Source organism: Cetorhinus maximus, chromosome 3 (assembly GCF_964194155.1).
Source record: "Cetorhinus maximus chromosome 3, sCetMax3.hap1.1, whole genome shotgun sequence".
Lineage (NCBI taxonomy): Eukaryota > Metazoa > Chordata > Chondrichthyes > Lamniformes > Cetorhinidae > Cetorhinus > Cetorhinus maximus.
This window is the reverse complement of record NC_135881.1, coordinates 124,155,835-124,183,724: the sequence shown is the minus strand read 5'-3', so window position 1 is coordinate 124,183,724 and position 27,890 is coordinate 124,155,835. Positions and strand designations below refer to the sequence as shown.

Below are 27,890 nucleotides of genomic sequence, written 5' to 3'. Positions count from 1 at the left end.
GGGGCAGGGGGTGCGCTGGGAACTCCCCCCACCTCCAAACCCAGAAGTCCCATGGTAAGGATTGCACAGCAATTACCCGGGAAGTTCAAACTTCTGTTGGGCAATTCCCCTGCGATCGGAACCATCCCAAAGCATGATTTTAAATTTCCGACTGTCTTACCAGAATAGTTGCCCAGGAAAAGTTAGAATAATTAAAACCACTCTTAACTCCTGGGTAACCATATAACTGACACCCCCAACCACCCCCACAGGACTCCCACCACCTCCCCAAAAGGAGCACCCCTCACCGACTACCTCCCGCCTCCCCCCTCGTTGACCACCCAACGCACCCCCACTGTCCACCTGACTGAACCCCCAACTCTCACTCAACCCTCCAACTGACTACTTGACCCCCTCCACTGACCACCCAATCCCCCCAACCGACCCCCTGATCCCCCCCCACCCAACCAACCCACCCCTACGACCACCTGGCGCCACCTCCCCCCCTCACTTCCAACTGCCTCCACACCCCCCAAATCCTATCCACTTACCTTACAAGCCTACCTTCATCATGGCTTCTGAAAGTGGTTGGACCTTTAAACATAACAGTATTAGCTGCCGTAAAGCAGGTATGAAAAGGGGGCATGTCTTCCTTACCTCAGCCTCTGCAGCCCTTGACCGAAGGCCTCAGATGCACACTGCCCTACAAAGTTCTCGCCTTGCCTAAGTCAGAAGGTCGGGTGAGAAAGGATCGGCTGGATTTTGAGGTAATAAACTAGGAACAGAGTGACAGTCTGACTCTGATTGCCACTCTGTGGAAGTTCAGGCCCGACATCTCAAACAGGACCTTCTAGTAAAGACACTACTGTGCTTTCTGAAGCACTGTGTTATCTAATGTGGATGCCACTTCTGTTATCGCATAGACGGCAAAGTCTTCAATTTGAGGAGAGGTTTGTGACTTCTTTTCGCTGATAACTGTGCCCTAAATGCCTGTTCTGATCAATAAATGCAACATTGCATGGACCACTTCTCATCTGCACACAATAACTTTGGTCTCACCACAGGCACCAAAGAAAACAAAAGTCATGTACCAATCTGCCCCACAAAAGCAGTACATGAAGCCAACTATTACACTCGATGGTCAAAGGCTTGATGCAGTCGACAAATTTACCTGCCCCAGCAGCATTCTGTCCAGAGTGGTTCGCATGAATGACAAAGTCAATGCCAGAATAGCTAAGGCCAGCATTGCCTGTGGTAAGCTACGAACAACTGGGAGTGAAGAGGAATCAGTCTTTCAACAAAAGTGAAGGTATAAAGAGCAGTTGCCCTTCCCACTGTCTCTTGTATGCTTGTGAGACACAGACAGTTTACTGCAAGCACACAAACAAGCTACACCACTTTCATCTGACTAGCTTGCCTAAGCTGCTTAAGAACAGACAAGATAGGCTCCTAATGCTGATACTCTCTCCCTGATCGACATTAACAACATACACACTCTGCTGAAAAGAACTCAGATGAGATGGTAGGACATGTTGCCAGAATGCCTGATAAGTGCTTGCAAAAAAAAATCTCTTCTACGGCGAGCTAATTGGAGGAAAATGTTCACGTGGCCAGAAAAAGTGCTTCAAGGACACCCTGCTGGTCTCATTGAAGAATTTCAACATCACTGTTGAGACATGGGAGAACCTCATACAGGGTCACTTTATGTACCGCCATCTCGTCAGCAAAGACACCACTTCCTATGAACAGAACAGTCACACTGGCCAAAAGGAAACGTGAGCTTCACAAGTCCAGAACTACAAACACCTCTTCAACACCAATAACACATGTATCCAACATGCAACAGATCTCTTAGCACTCAAACTGGATTGATTAGTCAACTTCAAAGACATCACATTGAAACTTAACTCATTGAATTCTAGTTGATGTCACAGTCATCTTTCAATATTCCACAGCAAGGGCTAAGCTTGCCAGGCTTGTTCATGATTCACAAAACATCTTATAATCACAACTCTCTTTGAAGGCATTGCTTTGGAGATCCATTGTATGCAACAAAAACTTGCATTCATATTGCAGCTTTAACATAATAAAATGTCCCATTAGGATAGCTGGCCAAAAGCTTGGTCAAATAGGTAGATTTTAACAGCATCTTAAAGAGCAAAGAGAGATGGGAGGCAGAGGGGCCTGGTGAGGGAATTACAGAGCTTAGGATCAAGATGATTTAAGGCACAGCTGCCAATAATGGGGAAAAGGAAGTATGGGATGCACAATAGGCCTGAGTTGGAGGCGCACACAATTCTTGGAGGAGTTGGAGGACTTTGAACAAGGATGTGAACTGTAAAAACAAAGATAAACAATAAATCGAAAATTGGTGGGCCAGGAGCCAATGTAAGTCAGCGAGCATAGGGTGACAGGCAACATTCCCTTTAAGTTGCACGACTGTGGCATATGACAGGCACAAATCAGCCCCTTTAATTTTAGGAACAATTATAAAGGCTGCACACTTAAAGAAATCGCCTGTGCACTGGAGAAAGCATTGCTGATGGGTGAATAGGACTTGGTGCAAAGGCAGAAAAGTTTTAAATCAGCTCAAACTTATGAGGTGGAAAATGGGAGACAGGCAAGGAAAGCATTAGAATAGTCAAATCCAGAGGTAACAGGTGTGGATGAGGGTGCAGCAGCAGAGGGACTGAAACAGGGGCACAGATAAATGATATATAAGGCAAAAGAAAATGGTGCTTCAACTTTGGTAGACAAAATGTGTGGCGTATTCTGAGGGGTGAGAAAACATGAGGATTTGCCTTGCAGCAGAAGCAAAGCAGAAGTGTCAAAAGTGTCTTTTCCTGGAAGTAGTTTGTGATCACATAATTTCATATCAATTATATCAATTTAGTAAGTCATGTCTATGGTGACTTCTTACTCTCCTTATCCTCCTTCCATGCACCTAAAACTTCATGGACCTTTACACTGCTCTGCTGCATGCGGATTCCTTTTTGGATCGCAAAATTGTGCAGGTTGCAACAGACTTATGACGATTTGGATTTTTGGTTGCTCTATACAACAACACCATGTGTGAGCAACAAATCATCTGAATCGCAGCTTTGCCCCCCCCCGTGGTATGCTAGCAATACTTCAGGTCATAGCATGGTCCTTATTGTACTTGTGCTTTCCTACATGATCAGTAACCATGGGCAGGATTTTTAGGTTGGCGTGCAGGCGCAATCAACAGGCCCAGGAACAGCCGTGGAACAGATCGCCACCCAACTGTGATTTCACGCTGGCTGGCCAATTAACATCCAGTCAGCACGAAGCTCACGTTGAAATGCTCAGAACTGCCAGAACGGGGGCAGGGGGAGGGCAGGCATTGACATAGGCACGGGTGAGCACACAATGAAAACTCCCTGAAAGCAGAGAGCTGCCTCAGGGAATTGAAGACTTGAAAACAATTAAGAGTGTTTTTAAAATCAGGAGCAAAACGTCCACTCATCACAATCAGTTACCTGAACATATACATGATGAAAATTCTGTCCACACATTTTTATTGTTTTCTATTTAATAACAGAAATCTTATCTTGCCCTTGGATAAGATTTTGCAAAGTCCATCTGGCAGATTCACCCTTCCGCCAACCGTAAGACTGGACAGACCATGAAAAATCAGGGACAATTGGAACTTTAACAACTTTAACTGTTGGCAGACTTGCTTCCGACACTTGCGCATGTCTACCAACTGAAGTATCACACGAGCAAGGGATGATGTCAGAATGCTTGCCCAACATAATCTCGTGCGATTTTGCGTCCAATTGGGTCAGGCGCACATCCACACACCGACCTAAGCATTCTGCCTCATGTTTTCTAACAGCCACTTGTTCATTTTTTTTGAGACTGCACGTATTGCGAGCTTCTGCATAACATACAGATCACAGGTGCTGGTTGGATAAAATGCAGGGCCCAGAATATCAACCCAAGTCATGAAATTCAACAACAACCTGCATTTCTACAGTACCTTTAAAACAATGGAAATCCAGAGATGCTTCACAGGGGCAGTATAAAGCAAAATTTGAGCTACATATGTAGATGTTATGGCAGATGATCATAGCTTGGTCAAAGAGGTAAATTTTAAAGACCGTCTTAAAGTCTTAAAGAAAAGAGAAATAGAGAGGAGGCGAGGTTTAGGTGGAGGGGGGGGAAGAGAATTCCAGAGCTTAGGACCTAGGCAACCGAAGGTACAGCCACCAATGGTGGAACAATGGAAATCAGGGATGCACAAAGTACCAGAATTAAAGCGGCGCAGTGCAGATGGATAAGAGTGCAGAGATAAGGAGGGGTGAAACTGTGGATGAATTTGAAAACAAGGGTGAGAGTTTTAAAAATAGATGTGTTGCTTAACCAGAAGCCAAAAAGGGCAGCGAGCATAGGGATGATAGGTGAACAGGAGTTAGTGAGAAAAAACAAAAATAAAAATACCTGGAAAAACTCAGCAGGTTTGAGTCCATATGATTTTTCAACAGAACTAAGTGAAAATAGAAAAGAGGTGAAATATAAGCTGGTTTGGGGGGCGGGGGTAAGAGCTGGATAGAAAGACAGTGATAGGTGGAGATAGCCAAAAGATGTCATAGACAAAAGGACAAAGAGGTGTTGAAGGTGGTGACATTATCTAAGGAATGTGCTAATTAAGGGTAGCAAGCAGGACAAGCAAGGTACAGATAACCCTAGTGGGGTGAGGGGAAGGGATCGAAATAGGCTAAAAGGTAGAGATAAAACAATGGATGGAAATACATTTAAAAATAATCGAAATAGGTGGGAAAAGAAAAATCTATATAAATTATTGGGGAAAAAAGCTGGGGGGAGGGGGGGGAATCGGAAAGGGGGTGGGGATGGAGGAGACAGTTCATGATCTAAAATTGTTGAACTCAATATTCAGTCCGGAAGGCTGTAAAGTGCCTGTAAAGGAGTTAGTGAGAGTTGGACAGAGAGTGAAGTGTTTTCGATGATCTGAAGTTTACGGTGGGTCAAAATTGGGAGGTTGGCCAGGAGTACATTGGAATAAAGAAGTCTAGAGGGTAACGAAGGCATGGATGAAGTTTTCAGCAGCAGGGGAGTTGAGACAGCGGTGGACTCAGGCAATGTTATATTGGTGGAAGTAAGTGGTCGTAGTGGCAGAGTTATGTAGTCGGAACCTCAACTCAGTCAAATATAACCCAAAGTTTGCCAACAGCCTGGTTTAGCCTCAAGACAGTTTCCATGGAGAGGCTGGACTTGGTGGCTAGGAAATGGAGTTTGTAGTGTGGTGGAATACAAAGGTCTTCGAAATATTTAATTGGCTGAAATTTCTGCTCATCCAGTACTGGAAATTGGACAAGCAGTCTGACAATTATAAACAGTAGAAAGGTTGAGACAGGTGGTGGTAAGTTAGAGCTGGGTATCATCGGTGTACATGTGGAAACTGGCATCACTGAACATAGGGCCTAATTTACCTCTGGTTTGCCTGTAAAGCTGGTTCCTTTCTCCACCCAAAATCATGTGTCACAAAATGAATGCAAGACCATTTTCCTGCCTGGGCCCTTCAGACTGAATAGTAGTTTTATCATGAATACAAACACTACAGTTTTTTAATCCTGGCATTGAGATTTATCAAATAAAAACATGTGTCAATGAATTGTGGGCTAATTCAAGAATGTGTTACAATGCAAGAGACAAACTGCTGCATGTTTTACTGAAAGATATCCACATGCCCCAAACATCCTTTGTATGTATATAATTCAGTTAACAAAATGAACTAGCCCGGACATCAATCCAACTCACCACTGACTTGCATGTTTGAAGTGTTTCCTGAGCAGAGTTATATTCATTCCAAGCACTTTCTAGATCCTTCATTGAGTGTACTGCGCAAAGACATCCCTCAGTGATTACTTTCACTGCTTCAGATAGGTCATCTCCAAAATGATTCTCATTGAACTCACTCCTAATGTTCAAACAAGATAAAAACAGTTTTAAAGAAGAATTTTCAGAACTGATTTGGGTATTACATGTGAGGCTTTTGTTAAATGAAACAAAGTATATTTTATTTAACTTTTCATATTAAGGAAAGTTCAATCAAAAGATTAATATATAACTTAAGTAGAACAGAAAGTTACAAATTTTCAGTAACAACAGTTTTCAGTTGTGAAAAAAACAGGACTTTTCTTATTTCCTTACTATTTTTTCCACCACCATCTAAAACCTCATCCATGCAAGTTATTTATCTGCAATCAACAACAATGGTGACCAAGGGTCAAATATTAGATTTTCAATTTGGCTCAACTAGTTACTGGAAAACCTCACTCAACCATCAGAGGAGCCAAAACTCAATTCCATTGCTGAAAAATAAACAACTTGTATTAATATAAAGCTTTTATCCTAGTAAAATATCCCAAAGTGCTAACGATTGTTGTCAAATAAAATGTGACACTGAGCCACATAACAAGATATTAGGACATGTGACCACAAGCTAGGTCAATGGAATAGGTTTTAAGGAACATCTTAAAGAATGCAAAAGGTAGAAAGATTTAAGGAGGGAATTCCAGAGCTTAGGCAGCTCAAGACACAGCTACCAATGGTGAAGTGATTAAAATTAGGAGGTGCAAGAGACCAGAGTTAAAGCTTAGCGATCTCAGAGGATTATATAGCTGGAGAAGATACTGAGATAGGGAAGGGTGATGTCATGGGGGGACTTAAAAACAAGAGTGAGAATTCTAAAAAAAATTTTAATATAAAAGGGCATGATGTCTATTTTCATAAAAGTTGAAAAGAATGAATAATGCAATCCATGCATATCATTTAACATGGATTGAGTATGCAAAACTAGAGGATATAAGGAAACTCAGCAAACCAATGGAAAACAAAGTACATAAAAGACAACTGAAGCCAAGTCCCAGCTGCTAAGAATATTGCCCATCCTGCTCTCAGAAAGCAGAGTTAAGAGCTGGTGCAGTATCAGGGGTGTAGTCAAATTTTGCATATCACAACCAGATGTTCTGGAATTTACAGTGGTGGCTGATGTTTGGTTCCAAGCAGTTATAATGATTGAATTATAAAATGGTTACTGTATAGGGGGTCATCATTTGGTCTGTTGAGCCCACACCTGCTCTCTGCAAGAGCAATTCAGCTAATCCCACTCTTTGTCCTTTCCTCGTAACCCTGCACATTTTTTTTTATCTTCAGGTGGTTATCCATTTCTCTTTGAAAAGCCACAATTGAATCAGCCTCTACCACACTCTCAGGAAAGCATTCGAGATTCTAACAGCATGCTGTGTTAAAAAAAATGTTTTCGTATGTATCCTTTGGTTCTTTTACCAATTACCTTGGTCAAGGTTCTTGACCCCTCTCCCTATCTACTCTGTCCAGACCCCTCATCATTTTGTACGCTTCTATCAAATCTCCTCCTAACCTTCTCTTCTCCAATGAGAGCAACCTCAGTTTCGCCCATCCACCCTTGTAGTGGAAGTCCCTTAACGTAAAACTTTTCTGCACCCTTTCTAAAGCCATCAAATTAAAGTATGGTGCCCAGAATTGGACATAATATTCCAATTGAGGCCAAACCAGTATTTCATAAATGTTCACCATAATGTTCTTCTTTTTGTATTCCATGCCTTGCAACCCTGGAGAGCACTAGATTTAATTTTTCTCGTGGTATCTAATATTTCCTTAAGGAGAAACATCAGTCTGTGCCATGGCACTAAAAATATCTATCAGCACCAGCAAAACTCTAAAAGCAACCTTAATGCATTGGGCTAGTGCAGATGAAAAGGGCACCACCATGCAGTGCCAAAAGGGTATTCACGGTTTATATACCTTGTCCATTCATTATACTCATAGTTCATAGAAACTCAGCACACAACCAACCAAATTTTGATGACGAGAACATTATCTGTAAAAGATCTGTCAGAATTCATATGGCTATTTTTTAAAATACTGTATAAAAAGTGTTAAACTAACAGTTTCTGTTTTCAATAGAAAAATCAGATATTGTAGTCTATTTACAAGCAATTTATTATACTTAGCTTTTTCTATCCCCATGTGCTTCTTAGCGGTTCATAGTGATTACTGCCACTTAACTAGGAATCTCACCCAACTTTTGACCTAGCCAAATAAAAAATCTAGGTTTAACAGAAGGTAACCAATAGGCACCAATTGTCAAATGCCCACTGATTTTCATTTTGTTTATCCACTTAGGTGTCAGCTTTGTTTCTGTGGTCACAGTCTTGCTACCAAGCTAGAAGTTTTGGGCTGAAGGCCCAATCCAGAGCCTTGAGCTGCTAACCTAGGCTGACACTTTAGTTCAGTACTGCAATGGTGGAAGTGGTGTCTTTCAGATAAGACATAATGCAAACTTGGGAAAATTCCGCCCAAAGTGCTGTAGCGCGCAGGCAAAATGGCGTCCTATCCACCGATGGCAATGGTGGGTTTTAATGCCATATTGTCTCAAGCCCGCCACATTATTTATGCATTCCCAAGAAACACGCTGTTTCCATGGCGGGCAGGCTCTCATTGACTCTCGCGCCATCACTTCACCATTGCAATAAACACCAGCCGCCATGTTTAAAAGGCAGCCGCCAGCTCATTGCTACCAGCTCACCACCGCTGCCCGGGAAACATGGCCAACAAAGGAAAAAAGATTGCAGCCTCTCGGTTTAATGACGAGTCCGAGTGATTGCTGGATGCCGTGGAGACCCGCCAGAATGTGCTCTACCCCCTGCTCTGGCCACAGGATGGGCAGCAATATGACTAATCTGACTTAGGAGACGGTGGCAGCGCCAACGCCCTTCAGAAGAGGACAGCCACCCAGTGCCGCAGGAGGATGAATGATCTCCTCCATTTCGCCAGGGTAAGTCACTCTTTTCATCACTCTCAACTCTCACTCTCAAACCCAGCACACATTCACAGGGTCCTCACTCACTGCCAGTTCAAGGGACATCGCCATTCACTCACACTCACACACGCCTTCATTGTCCTCAGCCCATCCATGAGGCCACTCCCCACCTGCACAGGCCAGGCACATTGATCATCTGGCCTGGCAGGCGTCCTGCTTACACTTTCTCCATCTCTATCCAAGCAGGGCAAACTGGCACACAAGAGAGAGAGGTCACATACCAGTGGCGGAATGCCCGAAATCAAGGTCCTCACGGACTTTGAAAATAGAGCCATCCAGCTGGCCGGCGAGGATCTGGACCAGTCCTGTGCTGATGGTTAGGTTGTCGCTGCTCTACCAAGTGAGAATCCAGTAGTGCAACATCCATCAGACAGCCATGCTGTGAATGATGTATTCTCATTCACAGGCCATTGCCATAGACGAATTGTCTCTCCTTGCTTTCGAAGGCACATCTGCCAAACAACCAACAGAGTCGATGATCCGGGGCCTCCAATCAAGTCCCAAAAAAACCTCCAAAGGGGAATCTGAAGACATCCCCCTCGAAGTTCCATCACAGCACTCACCCACACCTTCCACCAGCACAGAGACACACACCTCAGTGGGACTTAGCTTTAGAACCGACACGGGATTACAATCTAGTGAGCACATCACACTACCTGAACCACAGCAGACAGTGGCAGGGACTTCCCAGGGGTCTGGCACTCCGAGGATTGCTGGAGCCCAGAAATTTGCTGAGTCCAAGACAGGTGACAAGTCTCTGGACTCTGTTATGTCACAGTTGCTGGAGCTGCAAAGGCAAGTTCGAGAAGACCAGGAAGGGGTGTCTGCTGCACTCCTCAGATTGCAAGGCACGATGGAGGAGTCCGTCCGCCTTCAGGCTGAAGATATACTGGCATTGGAGGCAGTCAAGAGAAGGTTCATTAGGTTGATCCCAGGTATGGAGGGACTTTCTTATGCAGGAGAGATTGAGTAGGTTGGGCTTGTACTCATTGGAATTTGGAAAGATGAGAGGTGCCCTTATTGAAACATGTAAGACTCTTAGGGGGCTTGACAGGGCAGATGCCACGAGGTTGTTTCCCCTTGTGGGATGGTCTAGGACCAGGGGGCGCCCATTTAAAACAGAGAGGAGGAGGAATTTCTTCTCTCCGAGGGTAGTCAATCTGTGGAATTCTTTACCGCACAGGGCTGTAGAGGCTGGGTCACTAAGTATATTCAAGGCTGAAATAGACAGATTTTTAATCAGTAAGGGAATCAAGGGTTATGGGGAAAAGGCAGGAAAGTGGAGTTGAGGATTATCAGATCAGTCATGATCTCAACGAATGGCAGTTCAGACTATGAGCCGAATGGCCTGCTTCTGTTCCTACATCTTATGATCTTATGATAATGCCAGCATGCCAACACACCAAGATCAACACTGGTAGAATGGCAGCCGCCATGGGGGCCTTGGTCCAGGCACAGGAACCTCATCTTCAGCATCCCAATAGTCTGCTCCACCAAGTTGTGAGCTGCAGCATGAGCCTCATTATACCATTGCTCTGCTGCTGTCTGAGGCCGCCATTTGGGTGTCATCAGCCATGGCCTCTGCGAGTAGTACTTGTCCCCAAGAAGCCATCCCTGCAGCTTCTGAGGACCCTGGAAGGCTCCAGGGATCTGTGATCGAGAATGTAAGTGTTGTGCTCACTCCCTGGAAACCGTGCGCGCACCTGCAGGATGCGTTTCTGGTGGTCACATACCAGTTGCACATTCAGTGAGCGGAATCCCTTGCGGTTGATGTACTCCACTGTGTGCAGCGACGGAGACCTGAGCGCCACATGGGTGCAGTCGATCGCACCCTGCACCTGTGGGAATCCAGAGATCTGGGCGAATCCAATGGCCCTTGCATTCTGGCTGTCCCGGTCCTGGGCGAAATGCACAAACCTGTGTGCTCTCAAGAAGATGACCTCCGTGACCTCACAGATGCATTTGTGGGTGGTCACCTGTGCAGCCCTAAACGGAGACACTGGCATAGAAATTGAGTGTTGCAGTCACTTTCACAGCCACTGGCAGCGGATGCCCTCCATGTCGCCAAGTGCTGCAGTAAGTGGCAGATGTGAGCGGCCAGGTCCCTAGACATGTGCAACCGTCAGCATCACTGGTTCTCAGTCATCTGCAGGATGGTCGAGTCTATAGACCTTGGGTGTCGCTAGGCGCCGACCAGCCACAGCTCGCTGTAGCTCCTGGGCAGTGCATGAGGAAGCCCCAGCAACCCCTTCTTCCAGAGGTTTCTGCTCCTGCCTTTGCAGGGACCTCAGTCGTTCTCTCCTCAGTATTCTTCGCTCCTGTAGGCCATCAGGCATATATCTAGGTCACCAGGCTCCATGCTCCTGATGTGGTCCTCCTGTGGCACGAAAGAGAGACAGGCGTGGTTAACATAGGTGAACTTAGCACCTTTCCTGGCCCTGTGTGACAGCCCCTTAACACTCCCCGGAGAGTGCTGGCCACCACTCGGATGGCCACAGATGAGTGCACTGTATGGCAGCCCTGTCAGCCTGCAACATGGGGGAAGACAGCTCCTAACCGGGTTGCTGAGATTGCAAAGGGCTATGAGCACTTCCAGCAGTGACTGCTACATGGCCAGCATTGTTGAGGAGATTGTACAACGTGTGCAGTCCAACTGCCCCGCGGTCCAGTAAAGTGGTCGCGGACTCGCAGTCTGTGCCGTGGTGTGCGCACGTGTCAGGGGGCAGAGGGGGTAGGGGCTAAGATCTGGAGCACTTGGTGGCATTTCGATGCCTCCACATTGCTTATGTGGACGGGCAGGCCAGGAGCCGGGTCCCAACTGCTTCACTGTGGCTGTGCCTGAACTGTCTCAGTTGCAGAGGAATGGTCAGTTTATACAGGTGTTCCTATTGTGTGGCCACTTCCCTCACCTACCCTGCCCCCCACTTTGATTTCTTGTGCGTGGGATCCAACGCCAGGGCAGAGGTTCTGCCCCCCACACACCTCGACAACAGCAACAGTTCCCCCAATGTGAAGACTGCCAAGTACACGCCACCTGTGTGCTGTTGTGAAACACATCAATGTGCTTTCCCGCCGATGTGGACGGACGATCCGGTGGGGTCCAATAGCCTGGCAGGGTGGTCTTTAAATGATGCTCTGATGTGTTACAATGACCTCCTCGACGACCATTGGCGGAAACCATGACCCGCCATCGGTGGGCTGAGCGGAAGATCGCGACCTGCCTTCCCGCAGACGTGAAACTGATAACGCAATACTGTCCACGCACGCCATCTATCACGCCCGGTGCCAGCAGGCACGGAAAATTCCGCCCATTAAATCTAGCCTTCGTTGCCCACTCAGAGAACTGTAAAAGATCCTATGGTACTATTCAAAGAAAAACAGGAGGGGTGTCCTGGACAACATCTATTTCACAGCCACAGCACTAAAGTGGAATATCCAGCCATTTGTTTCATTGGTGATTGTGGGACCTTGCTATTTGCAATTTGCCTGTCTCATTTCCCTACATTACAAAATTACTTTGTTGGCTGGAAAGTGCCAGACTCAGAACCTTTGCAAATAATCGGATTATGAATTTCACATATGCTTGACAAATATTCGATGCGTGAAATATGAACATACAAAATAGGAGTAGAAGTAGGCCATTTGGCCCCTTGAGCCTGTTCCACCATTCAGTAAGATCATGGCTGATCTGTTTGCGTTTCGTGTTCCACATTCCCATCTATCCCCGACGCAGGGAGATTAACAATGAAAGTTAGAGGGAATTAGAATCTTGGGGGTCAACTGAACTATTTGGACTGGGGCATTTTACAACTGACGACAGGCATAACTCGATGCAAGAGTATGTGACACGATGCATTTTGGTTAAAAATAGCAGCAAGTATACTCTGAATGGAAGTCAGCTTGGTGCTATGAAAGAACATAGGGATTAAAGAGTGCAGATTCTCAGAGCATTAAAGGAAGCACCTCAGATCGAAGAAGTCTTTAAAGAAAACCAATCGACTTTTAGGTCTCATCGCAAGATACAGGACATAAATGTTAAGCGGTAATGCTGTGCCTATGTAAAACATTAAGTTGAAGTATTGTGTAAAATTTTGGGATTCATACTAAATGAAGAATATTGAGGCTTCAGAGAAGGTACAATATGGAATCTGTCCAGTATAAGGATATAAAAATACAAAAAGGCTTTAAAAATTGAGGCTTTTTTTTTACATTAGAACAGCACTAATTATAGGGAGTACAATAGATTAATTTAAAATTATGAAGAATGGGGCAAGTCTGTTAGAAGCGGACTGTTTTCAGTCATTCATGAGTCTAGAATAAAAGGTCCATAAAGATAAAATAAATAAAAATTTAGAACAGACAGCCAGAAAAACATCTTTATAGTCTGAGGCTTTGGATTCACCTCGAAGGTTAGTGGTTGAAGTAAAATCCATGTCAACCTTTAAGATTAGACTGGATAGGTGGATGAAGGAAAAAAGGGATAATGAAACATGGCAGGTAACTTGCTTATGTTTGTTCATGTGGAGGGGAAACAGCAGCAAGGGCTGGCCCTGTTTGAGTCTTGTAAATTCTATGTTTATCTGCATTTTGTACTTGTAACCTAATTTGTACTTTTACTATTGGGGGGAAAAAAAATTGCAGAAGGAGAAAAAATGGAGTGCACCATAGAACAAAAATTCTGTCCTGTACTCCAACGCCAGGGTATCATCAAATTATTGATCTTGCCACAGTACAACTATGCCAAACAAATTTCCTGCTCCCCTGGTGCCCAGGAAGCCTCGACAGAACAGAAAGACAGCAGAGGTGCTAGCAGACTGATCTACATTCTTAGACTCGTTCCCAATAAAATTCAGGTATAGCAGGTCTCCCCATTCACAACATAGCTTTTTATGTGTGGTTTGTGAACAACCTTAAAATGAGAAAAGTTACATATTTCCTCAAGTCTGGAACCACAAGAAAGTTCCAAAATTGATACTCCATAAATTCTAGTCATATGTTCAGTACATTTTCTTTGCAAGAATGTGCATTGAAATTTTAAATAACTTCTCAGTCATGAGTGTTTGGCATTGCCAACCAACTATATTATCACACAATGGTCTCTAAAATGTCAAAACTCCAGGTGGCATTGATAAAAATTAATATATACCTGGCAAGCAGGCAATGTAAACTCTTACCTAACCTGTCTGAGTTTTTCAACCTTGCTCGTCAAACATTTGAGCTTCATTTCAACAGCATGTTTTAGTTCATCTGCTAATTTAAATTCTGCTTCTTGATGTTGTTTTAATTCTTCTTCCATTTTCTAGAACAAGAACGCATATAATGATGACTTTCACCATGTTCAACTATTGTTCTAACAACTATGATATGACTCTATTCAAAAACAAATTTTAAATAAACTTTCATTTTGTATCTTCTTATCTCCAAGCCATACACAAACTGCAGCCATCAGCCTGTCATTGGTCCTGACTCAGCTACCATTTGATATGTAACAGCGGTCTTCCTCAGCTCCAGAAGAAAATACCTGACACCCGTTTGACACCAACGACACAGCTGGAACAGAGGGCTAAAGTTGTTGCCAGCCACAAAATTTTTTTTTTTTTAAATCAGGGGATAGAAATGACGTAGGAAGCCAAGTTTCGAAAACAGAAATGCTCTAGGGCAGAAGCCTTATGACCACTCATTAAAGAAATTCTGCTATTAATAGGCTGAGGTGCATGTTGGGAATTATAGTCTGGTCGTGTGGATCGAGAAGTGGAGGAGCCTCAGCCTTTGCAACTGTCCAACAGCTTCGAGTTACTTGCAACCTGTACGGATGAAAGCGGAGGTTGCAGGGTGGATGAACGAACTGACCATGGCACAGGAAGCTATTCAAGCAGAGGGTGCGAACAGGAATGTAGTGGTAGTCGGGGACACTATAGTCAAGCAGATAGACACTGTTCTCTGCAGCCGAGACCGAGTGTCCAAAGTACTGTGTTGCTTGCCTGGTGCCAGGGTTCGGGATATCTGCTCTGGGCTGGAGAGAAACCTGCAGTGTGGGGTGAAGATCCAGTGGGTCATGGTCCATGCACGTATCTACAGCATAGCAGAACTTCTTTCCTAGTTCTGCCTGAGGGATACTGAGCAGTGAAGGGCTAAATTGAAAAGCAAAAGTAATAATCTCTGGTTTACTACCTGAGCCACGAGCAAATTGGTGTAGGGTAAATAAGATTAGAGTTAAATGCGTGTCTTAAAGATTGGTGTGGGAAAATGCGTTTCAATTCATGAGGCACTGGCACCAGTCCTGGGGAAAGTGGGAGCTGCACCATTAGGATGGCCTTCACCTGAACTGTGCTGGGACCAGTGTTCTGGCCAGTCATATAACTAGTGCAGAAGAGCAAGGTTTAAACTAAATAGTGGGGATGAGAATCAAGTTTGGGAAGGTGTAATAAATTAAAGGAAGAAAAAGTAAGAGAGGAGGGTAGCAATAAAGAAAATGATGATCAGAGCTTGGCAGCGAGAAACAGAACGTACAAACCTAAGTGTGCAGCAGCAGATAAGGCTAGAGGTTACAAAAATAGTAAAAGGACAGAACTAAAGGCTCTATATCTAAATGATTGTACCATTCATAACAGAACAGATGAATTGAGAGTGCAACAAGAAATAAATATGTATGATCTGAAAGCTATTACAGAGGCATAGCTGCAAGATGATAAAGACTGGAAACTGAACATTCAAGGGTACATGACATTTAGAAAGAACAGGAAGCTAGGACAAGGTGGAGGGGTAGTTCTGTTAATTAAGGATGACATTAGTAAAGAGACAGCAATTACCTTAGTTCTGGAGATCAAGGTGTAGGGCAGGCGGTGGGCCCAGGATCAGCCGGGAAAAGGTCCGCTGCCCATGATCAGGCCCCAACCTCAAATTCACGCTGGCTGGCCAATTAACAGCCAGCCAGCGTGAAGCGCGCGCAGCAACGCTCAGCGCTGCTGGGGGTGGGGGGAGGGCGAGCATACAAGTCTGCGCACGCGCGCGCTGATAGCTCCCTGAGGGCACAGAGCTGCCTCGGAACTGAAGAACTGGAGAGACAAAAATAAAGATTTAAAAGGTGATATAAACATGTCCCCACATGTGACTCAGTCACATGGAGAGGGACATGTTTGAAATGAAGTTGGAAACATTTTTCCGCTTCTTTATTTGCTGTTGAAAACCTCATCCCGCCCATGGATGAGGTTTCATAAAAAATGCAAAGGCCACCTGGCCTATTTGCCCACCCGCCAACCAAACGGTTGAGCGGACAGCAAAAAATGCTAATTAATTACCTGCTTAAGGGCATTAATAGGCCTCAATTGTCAGGGGGCGCACCTGCCAACTGAAAGATCACGAGTGCGTGCAATGACGTTGTGATTTTGCACCCAAGTAAAATCCTGCTCATTGAATCCGTTTGAGTAGAGATGAGCAATAGTAAAGGTAAGTCACTCATGAGTGTGGTTTATAGGCCCCCTAACAGTAACCACACTGTAGGACGGGCCATACAGGAAGAAATAATAGGGGCATGTGACAAAGGTACAGCAATAATCATGGGTGATCTCAATCTACATATAGATTGTACAAATCAGGCTAGCAAAGGTAGCCTAGATCACGAGTTTAGAAGAGTGTTTTCGGGACAGTTCCTAGAGCAGCACATTCTAAAGCCAACCAGAGAGCAGGCTACACTAGATCAGGTAATGTGCAATAAGACTGGATAATTAGTAACTTCATAGTGGAGGCGTGCCTAGGTAGCAGTGATCTTAATATGATTCAATTTCACATTCAGTTTGAGGGAGAGCAGTGTGGACCTAGGACTAGTGTCTTCAACTTAACTAGGTGCAATTATGAGGGCATGAAGACAGAGCTTGGACCACCCAGCATCGACCTAGGCACGGGAAACGATAACGGCAAACTCGGCCACGTCGACATTGCAAAGTTCTCCTTAATAACATCTGGAGCCTAGTGCCAAAATTGGGAGCGCCTTCTCACAGACTAGTCAAGCAACAGCCTGACATGGTCATCCTCACGGGATCATACCTTACAGATAATGTCCCAGACGCCACCATCACCATCCCTGGGTACATCCTGTGCCATCGGCAGGACAGACCAGCAGAGGTAGCAGCACAGTGGTATACAGTCGGGAGTAAGTTGCCCTGGGAGTCCTCAGCATCAACTCCAAACCCCATGAAGTCTCATGGCATCAGGTTAAACATGGGCAAGGAAACCTCCTGCTGATTACCACATACCACCCTCCCTCAGCTGAAGAATCAGTATTCCTCCATGTTGAACATCACTTGGAGGAAGCACTGAGGGTGGCATGGGCGTGGAATGTACTCTGGGTGGGCACTTCAATGTCCATCACCAAGAGTGGCTTGGTAGCACCACTACTGACCCAGCTGGCCGAGTCCTAAACGACATAGCTGTTAGACTGGAGTCTGCGGCAGATGGTGAGAAACCAACAAGAGGGAAAAATATCCCTGACCTGCTTCAGATTCATCTGTCATGACAGTATCGGTAGGAGTGACCACCACACAGTCATTGTGGAGACGAAGTCCTGCCTTCACATTGAGAATACCCTCCATTGTGTTGTGTGGCATGACCACCGTGCTAAATGGGATAGATTTCTAACAGATCTAGCAACTCAAGAATGGGCATCCATGAGGCGCTGTGGGCCATCAGCAGCAGCAGAATTGTATGCCAACACAATCTGTAACCTCATGGCCCGGCATATCCCCCACTCTACCATTACCATCAAGCCAGGGGATCAACCCTGGTTCAATGAAGAGTGCAGGGGGGCATGCCAGGAACAGCACCAGGCATACCTAAAAATGAAGTGTCAACCTGGTGAAGCTATAACACAGGATTACTTGTGTGCCAAACAGCAGAAGCAGCAAGTGATCCCACAACCAACGGATCAGATCTAAGCTCTGCAGTCCGCCACATCCAGTTGTGAATGGTTGTGGACAATTAAACAACTCATTGGGGGAGGAGGCTCCACAAATATCCCCATCATCAATGATGGAGGAGCCTAGCATACCGGTGCAAAAGATAAGGCTGAAGCATCTGCTCCAATCTTCAGCCAGAAATGCCGAGTAGATGATCCATCTCTGCCTCCTCCGGAGGTCCCCAGCATCACAGATGCCAGTCTTCAGCCAATTCGATTCACTCCACGCGATATCAAGTAACGGCTAAAGGGACTGGTTAGTGCAAAGGCTATGGGGCCTGACAATATTCTGGCAATAGTACTGAAGACTTGTGCTCCAGAACTTGCTATGCCCCAAGCGAAGCTGTTCCAGTACAGCTAAAACACTGGCATCTACCTGGCTACGTGAAAAATTGCCCAGGTATGTCCTGTACACAAAAAGCTGGACAAATGCAACCTGGCCAATTACAGCCCCATCAGTCTACTCTCGATAGTCAGTAAAGTAATGGAAGGGGTCATCAACAGTGCGATCAAGCAGCACTTGCTTAGCGATAGCCTGCTCACTGACATCTAGTTTGGGTTCCACCAGGGCCACTCAGTTCCTGACCTCGGTGCAGCCTTGGTTCAAACATGGACAAAAGAGCTGAACTCCAGAGGTGAGGTGAGACTGGCTGCCCTTGACATCAAGGCTGCATTTGACCAAGTGTGACATCAAGGAACTCTAGCAAAACTGGAGTCAAGGGGAATCAAGGGGAAAACTCTTGGTTGGAGTCATACCGAGCACAAAGGAAGATGGTTGTGGTTGTTGGAGGTCAATCATCTCAGTTCCAGGACATCAAGGAGTTCCCCAGGATAGTGTCCTCAGCCCAACCATCTTCAGCTGCTTCATCAACGACCTTCCTTCCATAAGGTCAGAAGTAGGAACGTTCACTGATGTTTGCACATTGTTCAGCACCATTCCAGATTCCTCAGATACTGAAGCGGTCCATGTCCAAATTCAGCAAGATCAGGACAATATCCAGGCTTGGGCTGACAAGTGGCAAGCAACATTCGCACCACACAAGTGCCAGGCAATGACCATCTCCAACAACAGAGTCCAAACATCGCCCCTCAATGTTCATTGGCATTACCATCACTGAATGCCCTACTAACATCCTGGGGGTTACCACTGACCAGATACTGAACTGGACTAGCCATATAAATACTCTGGTGACAAGTCCAGGTCAGAGGTTAGGAATCCTGCGATGAGTAACTCACCTCCTGACTCCTCAAAGCTTGTCCACCATCTACAAGGCACAAGTCAGGAGTGTGATGGAATACTCCCCACTTGCCTGGATGAGTGCAGCTCCCACAACACTCAAGCAGCTTGACATCATCCAAGACAAAGCAGTCCGCTTAATTGGCACAACCACAAACATTCAATCCCTTCACCACTGCCGCACAGTAGCAGCAGTGTGTACCATCTACAAGATGCACTGCAGGAATTGATCAAGGCTCTTTCATCAACACCTTCCAAACCCACAACCACTACCATATAGAAGGACAAGGGCAGCAGATAGCTGGAAACACCACCACCCGGAAGCTCCCCTCCAAGTCACTCACCAACCTGAATTGTAAAACACATCACCGTTCTCACTGCCCTGGGTCAAAATCCTGGAACGTCCTTCTTAACAGTACTGTGGGTATACGTACACCACATGGACTGCAGCAATTCAAGAAGGCAGCTCACCACCAACTTCTCAATGGCCACTAGGAATGAGCAATAATTGCTGGCCCAGCCAGTGAACTCCACATCCCTTGAATGAATTAAATAAAAGCTGACAGAAGTGAACTTGAGAGTTAGGTTAAGGGATAGTTCAGCAGAGATGCAGTGGCAGACATTTAAGGAGATATTTTAGAATACTCAGAAAAGATACATTCCAGTGAGCTGTGAGAAAGAAAGAATCTAAGGGAAGGGCACGCCATCTGTGGCTAACTAAGCTAAAGATAGCATCAAATTGAAAGAAAAAGCATATAACACCAAGTTGAGTGGCAGGTCAAAGGATTGGGCAGAATATAAAGAACAGAAAAGATTGACTAAGAGATTAATAAAGAGGAAGAAATTAGAGTACAAGACGACGCTAACTAGAAATATAAAAACAGATGGTAAGAGTTTCTACAGGTATTTAAAAAGGAAAAAAGTAAAGTGAGTGTTGGTCCACTAGAGTGTGTGCCTGGGGAATTAAAAATGGAAAATAAGGAAACGGCAGACCAATTGAACAGATGTTTTGTGTCTGTCTTGACTGCAGAGGGTACAATAGCGTCCCAGAAATAAACGTGAATCAGGAGGTGAAAGGGAGGGAGGAAGTTAAAACAATTACAATCAACAGGGAAAGGGTATTGAGAAAATTATTCGAACTAAAAGCTGACAAGTCTCCAGATTCTGATAGACTTCATCCTCAGGTCTTAAAAGAAGTGGCTGCTGAAATATTAGATGCATTGCTTTTAACTTTCCAAAATTCCCTAGGTTCTGGAAAGGTCCCAACCGATTGGAAAATAGCGAATGTGAGTCCTCTATTCAAGGAGGGAGACACAAAGCAAGAAAGGCCAGTTAGCTTAACATCCATCATAGGGCAAAAGCTAGAATCTATTATTAAGGAGGTTATAACAGGGACTTAGAAAATCTCAATGCAATCAGGCAGAGCCATCATGGTTTTGTGAAAAGGAAATCATGTTTGACTAATTTATTGGAAGTAACAAGCAATGTGGATATAGGGGAACCTGTGGGCATGCTGAAATTAGATTTCCAGAAAGCACCTGACAAGGTACCACATCAAAGGTTACTGTGCAAAATAAGAGCTCATGGTGTCAGGGGTAACATACTACCATAGAGGATTCCTTAGCTAACAGGGAGTAAGCATAAATGGGCTATTTTCGGGCTAGCATGCTGTGACGAGCCACAGGGAGTAGTCTTGAGGGGCCAAATGGCCTAATCCTGCTCCTAATTTGTATGTACGTATGTAATTAGAACGGCATAGACACTACCCCCTTAATGTACAGTTGGTGTGCAAGAGTGCACCATGTTGTCTGATGCCCATTATCCTGGCAGCAGCTATGATGCTTTTATCCTCCATCAGACAGCTATTAGCGTCATTTTTTAAACTACTATGGTGAACCAGGGGGTGGCTGCTTAGTTATGAGGGTTACCCTTTCCACACATGGATAATGAATCTCCTCTGCCACCCAACCACAATAGACGTAAGCATGTCTTGCTGAAATGTCGTGGAGCAAACCACGGGTGCTCTAAAATAACGGTTCCACAACCTCGACCACTTGGGAGATGTCCTACTATACTCGATAGTGTGTGTCGTTGAATTCCTGGTGGTCTGCTGTGTTCTACACAACCTGGCTTCCATGAGAGCGCAGCCCCTACCACTAGAACTTTTGCCTTGGGAGGAGGAAGGGGTGATGGCATCAGGACACCATCGCTCCAGACCAGCTGTCCAGGAGTAATTAATCAAGACTCTGGTTCGTCTGAAAGCATCCCGAAGGTTATCCGTGCTCCAAAATTCTCATCTTTCCATCCCTCTGCGACTAGACTAGCACAACATCTTCTTGGTCAAAATCCTGAAGTAAAAGACACTGCACAAAAAAAATGTTCCTTAACAACTTTATCCAACAGCACTTCCAATAACACATACAATACTGAACTAATTAGCCTTGTGCTTCCCCATAGTGCCTGTCTTGTGGATGCCTTTGTCCTGGTGCTCCTGCACAGTGTTACCTCAGTGGCTGATGCTTGACTGATGGAAAGCTGCTGACTTTCAATGTGAGATTATAATAAATGACCATACAGGACAACCTTGAGCAGCTCTGAGCCTCAAGGGCCTGGCTTCAGACTGCATCATCTCAGCATGGATGGAGGCAGTCTAGGCTGGTTGGTTGAGAGGCAGCTGCAACATGGCAGTGGTGGGAGCACAATGCTTTCATGCTGAGAGGGAGCAGCAAGTTCTTGCATCAGAGAACCACTGCCACTCCCCAGAGGCGGCGGCAATAGTTCAGCAATCCTCGTAACCTGTTGGAGGACAGATTGCTGGTCTGCTGTGAGAGTCTTTGAGCATTGGTATCTGCAGCTATGAAGACAGCAGTCTAAGCCTGCATAACAACACATTGAGATTGTATAACATCAGCCATGGATCTCATGACCTCAGCCTGAGCTTCCACTGCAACACTCAGACATTGAGTGGCTTCTGCCTGTGTTACAATGGAAGCTGAGACATCAACCATCAGACACTGTATCATTGCTGAGTCCATAAGTACTCTCATGGAGTTGGCCATCACTTCCACACTGGAAAATATGGTCTCCATGCTCTGCATGAAGACCGATGACAAGTTGGAGCCAGGCTCCTCCGTGCTCCTCAATAGTGACAGAAGGTTCTGTAGCAATATAGCCAGCATTTTGGTGTGTATGCACATTGACCTTCTCCTGTACGCAGCAAAGTCCTCATCTGAATCCTCTGCAACAGACATAGATAATGACCTTGCCTACCAGGGGTTGGCACGTGCCATCCTTTCCTCCTGTTCTGGCTGCAGCCCAGTTGTGCCCAGTGACTCACTACATGCTGATCCCTCTTCTATATTACCCTTTAAAGTATGGGTAGTGCCAGTATCTAAGTTGGTGGTTACAAGAGTCAGAACAAGTGACAGTGCTTCATCATCGACATCTGTCCTTGCTTGTGTCCTTCATTGTGAGACTCCGCTTGCTGGCCAGGTGGCAGCTCTTGGGTATCTGAAAGTATAAATGCAGAACGGAAGGGCTGAGTTGAGGGAAGGGAGTTGGGTGCAAAGCAAGAGTTCCATGGTCACACCTTCAACAGTCTGTAGTTCATGCCAGATACCTGGATGAGGGTGAAATGGAATTTGAGAAGGCAGTAACATATTGTTATCCTAGGTGTTCTCAGCAACACCACGTGCGGACCCATTAATTTGCAGCACCATCTCCTCCAACAGGCTCAGGAGGTGCAGGCGTGAGCCTGTCTCCTGCTGGTTCTTTGTTGCTCCCTGCTGTTGTGCACCACCATGCCCTTAAAGGGGAAAGGAAGATTGTCAGTGAGTGCATTACAATGTGTTTGGATGACAACCCTGTCAAAATTGAATCACTGGATGTATTTAAGAGTTATGAGGGGTGAGGTTTGCAGCAGTGCTGTGTGTGACGGTGAGGTGGAGGATAAGAACATTATGCAATGTGCTTGGCTGCTAGGGATTGCTGATGGGTGAGTGATGGTGTGGTGCGTTTCAGTAATGTGGAAGGTTGCTAGTTCAGTGCGTAGGAGAGGGCATTTGATTATGCATTCACTGACTTTGACCACATGTGAGGTCAGTGAACTTTTTTGCAGCATTTTTTGCAGCACTGCAGCCAGGTCCTTGGGGCCAAACTCCTTGAACTGTCCTCTGTGGCTACCTGCTCTCACTCCCTTCACAATGTGTACTTTGAGAGTCTTCTTTGCCCCCTGCAGAAAAACCAGGTCTCTCCTCCTATCCACCTTCTGGACTAAGACCTTCAAGGCCACGTGAGAGAAATTGGGAGCCCTCTTATTGGCCTTCTACTCCCATCGGTATTCTTTTACTCTTGTGAAAAACATTCTTAAAGACATACTCACCTCCTCCTGAAGCTGGAAGACACCTCCCCTTTCAGAAATGCTGGCTCACTTTAACTTGTGCCATGCACCTGGGCCACCTGTTGAGTGTGCAGCCAGTCAGCAGCAGGTTTAGTGCAGGGTTGCACACCATAATAACAACCATGATAAGCAGGCAGGCCTTTAGCGGGCGTGAAGAAATTGTGCAACTCGATCCCGTAAACCGACACTGCTGAACTTTTAGCCCAGGGAATGAGTCAAGTAGAGGGAATTATATATTGATAGGTTGCAAGGACAGGGCATAATTAAATCAGTATTGAATGATTCTGAATGGGAAACATGTACCCCTTCTTTACGACAATTCACTAGTGTTGGAACAGATACTTCAGAATTTGATTAAGGTCTGATCAACCTGTACACCAAGCTTAGAACTGTAACACATTTGACTTCTCCAGCTGAGTACACTTAATAATTGAATGCTTAAATCAGTAACATCTGGTATTCAATGTTGTGAGCCCATTGGTTTGAGTAAATCATAACCCACACACACATTTACTCCTTTTCTAACACTACACACAGAGGCTCTCCTGCCTTCTTTTCATAATTCAAACTCTCTTTACTGGAAACATCTTTTCTCAGATTCTGGACTACAAACTGTAGTGTTTTACAGATTTTGGTTTTATATTCCTGCATTGATAGCCTCTTCCTTTACATCAGAAACATGTTAAGCCAGTTCATTGTTAACACATCTTTAAGATTATACAGTAACAGATGCCACCACCACCTGGAAGTTCCCCTCTAAGCCACTCACCATCCTGACTTGGAAATATATCACCGTTCCTTCACTGTTGCTGGGTCAAAATTCTGGAGCTCCCTCCCTAACAGCATTGTGGGTGTACCTACACCACATGGGCTGTAGCAGTTCAAGGCAGCAGTTCACCATCACCTGCTCAAGGGCAATTAGGGATGAGCAATAAATGCTGGCATAGCCAGCGATGCTCACATCCCATGAATAAATTATATAACACGAGCTAAAATGCTAGTATTTTGTTTTGAACCTTGCAACAGCTACCTGAAAGCTAAGCCTCACCACTTTTAGAACTAGCTTCAAAGCTGAAAGACCAACAATAGAAACTTTTCAAACAAACTAAAATGAACATTTTTACAGCGAAATTAAGAGAGTCTCAAAGTAAGTGATCACATCTACTTAACAACAGCTTACCTTCAATTCAAGTTGCTGCTGCTTAAGCTGCCCTTCCAGTAAATGGCAATTTTGGAGATAATTGTTATTTTTTGCTCTCAACTTTTCATTTTGATCTTCTAGTAATCTTTGATCATGCTGCATCTTGATCATGTTGAGCTTTTGACCTGAACGACATTGAATTGTTGTTTTTCTCTCCCTCAAAAGGGGGATTTAAAATGGTTACTGAAATAGTTTTAGATTTCTCTGTAATATCCATTAACTCCTTATGCATTAAAACTTTCAACTTTACGTAACTTGTTTAAACACAGTAAAAAAACGAGCATTTTGCACAACAGATCTGCCAAACCATTTTTTGCAAATATTCAACAAAAAAAATTGAGATACTTGCCTAACTGCTTAAGAAGCAGCAAAAGTGGCAATTAAAGGACTAAACGCTGTGGTTATCTTTTTATGCAGGAAGGGCCTCAAAAGGTGTCTGAATTTGGCAGGGCTGAGAACTCTGCCCGTTCCAAGTAATGGATTATGCATTAGTTCACCACTTCCCAAATCCACAACCTCTACCAGCTGGAAGGACAAAGGAATCAGGTGCATGGGAACATGCCCAGCACCTGCAAGTTCCCCTCCAAGTTACACATTATTCTGACTTAGAAATATATTGCCATTCCATCATTGCTAGGTCATAATCACTGGGTCAAAATCCCAGAACTCCCTACTTAATACCACTGTGGGTGTACCTACACCACTTCAGCTGCAGTAGTTTGAGAAGACAGCTCACCACCTTCAGGGCAAATAATGTTGGACTTGCTATTGATGCCCATATCCCATGAATGAATATAAAAAAACCTGGTGGAACTGCCATGTTACTAACTTGTGGGATAGGGAAGGATAAAAAAAATTCCTTTATTTTAGCTACTCCCACTTTTGACTATTAGACATATTAGTTATTTTAAACATCTCTAAATAGTCAGTGTCATTCAACTTATCTTATTAGTAAGTCCATTAATTAAAGGTTAGATGATCATAATTCTTCCTGTCATAGGTATTGACCCAACACAAATCGTCATTTAGAAATTCTGTAACATCCAAGTATATGGCGTAATCTGATAGGCACCATTTAATAACTTGATCACAAATGCAATTGCCGGTCATAAGAAATAGGAGGAGTAGACCATTCCGCCCCAAAAGCCTGCTCTACCATTCAATAAAATCATGGCTGATCCGATTGTGGCCTTAAGTCCCTTGTCAATCAAAAAACTTGAATGTATTCAAAGCTGAGTTAGACAATGACCCAACCTCCAATGCTCTCTGGGGAAAAGAATTCCAAAGTCTAACAACTAGAGGGGAAAAAATCCTCCTCGTCTCCATCTTAAATAGGAGGCTCCTTATTTTAAAACAGTGCCCCTTAGTTCTAGACTCCCCCCACAAGGGAAAACATCCTCTCAGCATCCACCCTGTCAAGTCCCCTCAGTTTCAATAAAATCACCTTTCATTCTTCTAAATTTCAATGAGTATCGGCCTAGCCTGCTCAACCTTTCTTCATAAGATAATGCCTTCATCACAGAAATCAGCCAAGTGAACTTTGTCTGAACCACAGATTTCTGCAGTCTCTCCATTTAAATAATATTCTGCTTTTCTATTCTTCTTGCCAAAGTGGACAAGCTCACATTTTCCCACATTATACTCCATCTGCCAAATTTTTGCCCACTAACTTAACCTATTTATATCCCTTTGCAGATCCTTTGTATCCTCTGCACAACTTGCTTTTCTACCTACCTTTATGTCATCAGAAAACCTAGCTGCCATACACTCAGGCCCTTCATCCAAGTCATTGATAAAGACTGTAAATAGTTGAGGCCCCAGCACCGAACCTTGTGGCACTCCACTGCCAACCTGAAAATGGCACATTTATCCTCTCTGCTTCCAGTTAGCTAACCAATCCTCTAACTATGCTAATTTGTTACCCCCAACGCAATGAGTTCTTATCTTGTGTAGTAACCTTTTAATGGCACTTTATTGAATGGCTTTACATCACATCTAATGGTGCCCCCACTATCCACCCTGCTTGTGCTTCCTCAAAAAACTTGAAAATGGTCAAAACACTACTTCCCTTTTCCTTTTTGCTCGATTATAATAGGATTTCCTTAGTGCCCTGTTACTACCTCCTGAATAATAAATTCAAGCATTTTTCCAATGACTGACATTAGACTAAGTCGCCTACAGCCTCCTGCTTTCTGTATCCCTCCTTTTTGGATAGAGGTGTTATTTTTGCAGTTTTCCAATCCAGTGAGAATTTTCCAGAATCTAGGGAAATTTGGAAGATCAAAACCAATGCATCCACTATTGCTGCAGCAACTTCCTTTAATACCGTAGGATGCAAGTCATCAGGTCCAGAAGATTGTCATCAGCCTTTAGTCCCAAGTTTTCCCAGTACCTTTTCCTTAATGATTGTGATTATGTTAAGTTCCTCCCTCCCTTTCTCTCTTTATTTTCAACTATTCTTGGAATGGTTTCTATATCTTCGACAGTGAAGACTGACAAAATATCTGTTCAACACTTCCACTATTTTCTTGTTTCCATTAATTCCCCAGTCCCACCCTCTAAGGATCCAACACTCACTTTAGCTGTCATATACTTGTAGCAACATTTTTTTTTATATTTCTAGCTAGTTTTCTCTCACACTCTAATTTCTCCCACATTATCCTTAGTCAGTCCTTGCTGGTTTCTAAAATTTGTCCGATCTTCTGACCTACCACTAATCTTTGCAGTATTGTACATTTTCTTTCAATTTAATACTGTCCTTAACTAGTTTGCCCCATATGGTGCATCCTTCTCATGGAGTCTCTCAATGGAATGTAACTTTAAGAGTTAAAATATCTCCGTAAGTGTCTGTCATTGTTCCTCTATCATCCTACTTCTAAACCTACTTTCCCTGTCTACTTTAGACAATGCTGTCTTCATACCTTTGTAATTGCCTTTATTTAAGCTTAAGACAATTGTCTTAGATCCTGATGGGCCCAGTTCTTTTTGACATTAAAAGGCACTTTGTCTTTACTACTATGAAGTAATCTATATCCTTCTTCATTTATTCAACTCTGTGACACTGTTGGATCAAATCTGTGTCATGTTAGTGATATCTCAGCTTCCCTGCTCTAGCAGGAACATACCAGCTCCCATTTTATTTCTAAGACTCCTACCTTAAATAAGTAAAATTTCTAGGCACCGATTACTTCTGAAATAGATGGATTTGGTGATTTT

At 44.4% G+C, this 27,890-nt stretch overlaps 1 protein-coding gene across 3 annotated transcripts in view; it reads right to left on the bottom strand.

The window, feature by feature from the left end:
* Window positions 1–27,890, bottom strand: part of stk31 (serine/threonine kinase 31) — a 130,384-nt gene that overhangs the window by 67,765 nt on the left and 34,729 nt on the right. For all 3 annotated transcript variants that reach the window (XM_078538899.1, XM_078538900.1, XM_078538901.1), the window contains exons 8-10: window positions 24,654–24,831; window positions 14,062–14,186; window positions 5,782–5,941 (exon numbers count right to left, since the gene is read on the bottom strand). In XM_078538899.1, the coding sequence (XP_078395025.1) occupies window positions 5,782–5,941; window positions 14,062–14,186; window positions 24,654–24,831 (463 nt within the window). The remainder of the gene's footprint in view (window positions 1–5,781; window positions 5,942–14,061; window positions 14,187–24,653; window positions 24,832–27,890) is intronic.